Raw genomic sequence first — 3782 nt, 5'->3', positions numbered from 1 at the left:
ACGTCGGAAGGTAAATATACCGATTTTTTATTTTTTATTCTTTTTTTTACAGGGGTATGGTACCCAGGGCCTGGAGGACAGTCTCCTCTCCTCCACACCGTGGGTACCAACCGCACAGGAGACGCTTAACTTCCCGCATGGTGGGCATAGCCACATGCGGGAAGTAAGAGATTCTCATGCATTCCTATGGGTGCGGAATCGCGGCAATTCTTTGCGATTCCGCACAAAAGAATGATCATGCTGCGATTTTTTCCGCGATGCGATTCCGCCGCGGAAAAAAGCGCAGCATTAGCACAGCATGTGCGGAATGCCATAGGAATGCATGGGGGGCGTTCTGTACAAGATTTTTAAATGTTTTCGCAGCATTTTCGCTCCGAAAATCGCGGCAAAAACGTTTAAAAATCGCATCGTGGGCACACAGCCTTAATGACTGTTTCAAAAGTAAGTTTTAGAATATTTTCAAGTTTTAGATTATTTTCAATACTTTTATAAGTTAAATATTTGGGGGGCAGTAGAATAAGATCTCCTTTTAACTATCTATGGGGAGTTTCTAAGGATCAGCTATCTCCCTATGGTGATTCTTGGGAGTTGAATGACACCTGATCCCATTGATATTACAAGTTAATGGCATCCTATTCGGTTTTGAATAGAAGCTGTGATGTTAATGTGTGAATTGAGCCTAATTAACACAAGGGTGAGTAAACACTAAACAATAAAATAAAGAATACCTTTGTAATTAACAAAAAAAAAACTGGTAAAAAAAACTGCAGAAATTAAAACTTAAATATTTTTATTAGCGCATTTATATATAATATTATTTAACCAGTTCAATATTATTTAACTACCAATTCAATATTATTTAACCAATTCAATAATTATTTAATCAATTCAATATTATTTAACCACTTCATATTAATTAACCACTTAATTATACAAATTACACACCAATCATAAAATCTTTCCATATTCAATATGAATAACATGTGGCAGAATAGCCATCTTCACATGTAGATTAATCAAAATCAGTGTAAGTAGATTTAGTGTAAACATTTTTTTTTCTTCCGTTAGAAAAGAAAGGTAAATAAAAGCTTCTTTCTTTAAAAGTCCAAGCTCAGTCCACATTCTCGAATGGGAATGCAACTATTTGGGATGTTAATATCTCACAAAATGCTGCTCGTCATGCCGAACAACAGGGGGTATGAATGACTGCTGGGGTAGATACATAGCTGGCAGGGATGGAGGGCTGAGAGTATTCAGAGAGTCAAAAGAAGTAGGCGGGCTGGGATAGCTGTAGGACATGGGATCTACCAGAGGGTTCTGAACATGGAGCTGCTCCCTGGGGTGGATGTAATGGTAGGATGGTATAGGTGGAGTTGGATATCCATACAAGCTGTAGAATGGAGCTGGATAAAATTGAACTTGTCTTCCATCCTGTATTTCACGCTTGTGTTTCATTCTTCTGTTCTGGAACCAAGTTTTAATCTAAAGAAATAAAGAAAAAAAAGCATGGTTACAATCATCTTCCAGGCGATATCACACAACCATTAAGACCAAGACTTGAATAGAAAGACATTTATGGAAAATTTTAAAAAAATTGCTCCCTCAATTGGTGGTCCAACTTTTTTTTTTAACCTCGAGAGCTACAGGCAGCTCTAAAAGAAGGTCAAGAGCCACATCCAGACACCCAAGTAGTAACATTCAGCTCCATATCCCTCAGAAGTGACAGGGAGAGCCACCATTATCAGCATGACAGCCAGACCCTCAGAAATCACACCAAGACAGTATACTTACAATTACTGGTTCCCACATTACCCCCCTTCGGAATTTTTGCATCAAGGACTCCCACCACACTATCCCATACAACATTAAGCAAGTCCTCTATCTGGATGCATCATCCTATCTTCAGGCTACCATTCGTAATTTATCTCTACTCCCCCAAGGCCAGTATATGCGCATTCAGATTTGCTCCTTTGTGTGGGGCTACTGACAAAAGTCACCAACTGGAGACCTGCTCTTCACAGCTGTTTGTTATACCTAGTGCTAATGCACAAAGCTGTTAAACAATCATGAGCCATACATCATAGACCTATGAGCCACAGGTTCAAGAACACTGCTCTGGATTATAATTGAAAACTGAGAACTAGATGACGTTTTTCTTGCCATAACAGAAATTTGAGACTTCATCTCCCAAACTAAATAACACTAGTAGAAAAGTACATACCTGGACTTCAGACAAATTGAGCTTGGCTGCAAGTTTACGTCTCTCAGAGGCCCCCAAGTATCTGTGTTTTTGGAAATTGTTCTCCAGAGTTGTTATCTGCTCTGTAGTGAAGGCTGTTCTCAATCTCCGGCCTACTTTGCCCTCTTCATCAGATATGTCACTAGACTCCTCAGCCCCAGAACTTACAGGGCTTCTAGAACTAGAGGGAGAAGTTACACTGTCATAGCCAGATTCAATGTTAGAACCGCAGCCTATCAAAATAGAAGAGAAAGTATAATTAGGTTACAAAGAGCATACACATAAAGATTGCTAAAGATTAATTAAGTACAGAGATCATAATTTCTTCACTAATGGGCAATGTCTACCCAAGGGTCTTCTCTGTAGACACTAGCTAAGTTTATGTTACAGATGAGTAAAATAAAACCTATACACTTATAAACTAGAAAAAAATCTAAACTATTAACCTTTTAATGATATGGACTTACCAGAATGGGAAATGTCCTCATTGAAGCTGGTTGGTTCTCCTTGATTATCACAGGACTCTTGGGTGGCTGAAGGAAGATTTTGAGAGATGTTGGATTCCTTAGTGGTGCTGACAAAATTATCTGATGCAATTTGCTGTCCATTGTAGTTTGGACTAGACGATTCTTCCAAATTCTTCTTATGTAAAGGAGAATCCTGGTTATCCATTGTCCAGGATGGATCTTTGTACATACTGGAAGTAGTAGACTGCCCATTATCCTTTAAGGAGGAGGATAAATCATTATTCCCTGGATATGCCAGTCCCTGGGTTTCTGGATATGGAAACACATGGGCAATTTTTGGAAATGATCTCATTGCTGGGTCCCAAGGATGAAATAAAGTTTGCTGATCCTCTGAGGTCAAGCTGGTCTTCTGGTTGTCCTCAAGGCTGCTTTGAGAAAGCCAATCTACTGAAGCAAAAGACTTGGCCATCTCCTGTGTGTGGCTTGTGGTGTGTAAGGTGAGAAGATCTGAAAATGGCTGCAGGATGGAAGACACTCAGCCTTTTATACCCTATACACAGTGAAAGGCACTGCTTGTGTAAATACACATCAAAGCTGAGATCAGCACCACCTAATTGTCGTCAATTACCACAAAAAGAGAGATTGTGTCCCTGCATTCACACATACTACACCATACTGGGGACTGGCTCCGCTGTGTCTGGCGTCCCAGAAGTACATGATTTACATTATATGTTACATCCTTCCCTATATAAGGTGTGACCGACCTAGATTTTACATTAGTAAGAAATAATGTCCTTATCCCCCCAAAAAAAACCCTTCCACAATATCCATGCAAGATTTAGTTAATTATCTCGTCACATCATTTGAATCCTATGAAATCTCCATGAAAAATTAGTTTTAATTTTATTGTACAGATGGCAATTGAATGGCTTTATTTTTCCTCTGAAAATTCCTAATTTTACTGGAGGCAAAATGTACAAATAATACCAATTTTGTAAAACAAAAATAGCCAATGATGGAACAATGAATATTTTAATATAAGATATAATAGAAACATATAGCAACAAAGTTAGACA

At 38.7% G+C, this 3782-nt stretch overlaps 1 protein-coding gene across 1 annotated transcript; it reads right to left on the bottom strand.

Moving 5' to 3' along the window:
- Positions 1-1047: 1047 nt before the first annotated feature.
- LOC141049686 (uncharacterized) lies at positions 1048-3183 on the bottom strand. Its single transcript, XM_073546331.1, has 3 exons — positions 2707-3183; positions 2222-2472; positions 1048-1482 (listed from the first exon to the last, which is right to left on the bottom strand). Exons 1-3 carry the CDS (start codon positions 3173-3175, stop codon positions 1153-1155), a joined length of 1050 nt encoding a protein of 349 aa, XP_073402432.1. The 5' UTR covers positions 3176-3183; the 3' UTR covers positions 1048-1152.
- Between the last annotated feature and the right edge of the window lie 599 nt (positions 3184-3782).

This window comes from Dendrobates tinctorius, unplaced genomic scaffold, assembly GCF_039654945.1.
Source record: "Dendrobates tinctorius isolate UK_male_01 unplaced genomic scaffold, ASM3965494v1 ptg000147l, whole genome shotgun sequence".
Taxonomy (NCBI): domain Eukaryota; kingdom Metazoa; phylum Chordata; class Amphibia; order Anura; family Dendrobatidae; genus Dendrobates; species Dendrobates tinctorius.
This window is presented reverse-complemented; position numbering and strand designations above follow the sequence as displayed.

What these genes read in the sequence shown, in the direction of transcription:
- LOC141049686 (XM_073546331.1), bottom strand. Translation starts at nt 3,175, where the DNA reads ATGGCCAAGTCTTTTGCTTCAGTAGATTGGCTTTCTCAAAGCAGCCTT. An exon ending in TGAGGACATTTCCCATTCTG is followed by an intron (nt 2,473 to 2,706) that starts GTAAGTCCATAT and finishes CTATTTTGATAG; the next exon opens with GCTGCGGTTCTAACATTGAA. An exon ending in TCAATTTGTCTGAAGTCCAG is followed by an intron (nt 1,483 to 2,221) that starts GTATGTACTTTT and finishes TTATTTCTTTAG; the next exon opens with ATTAAAACTTGGTTCCAGAA.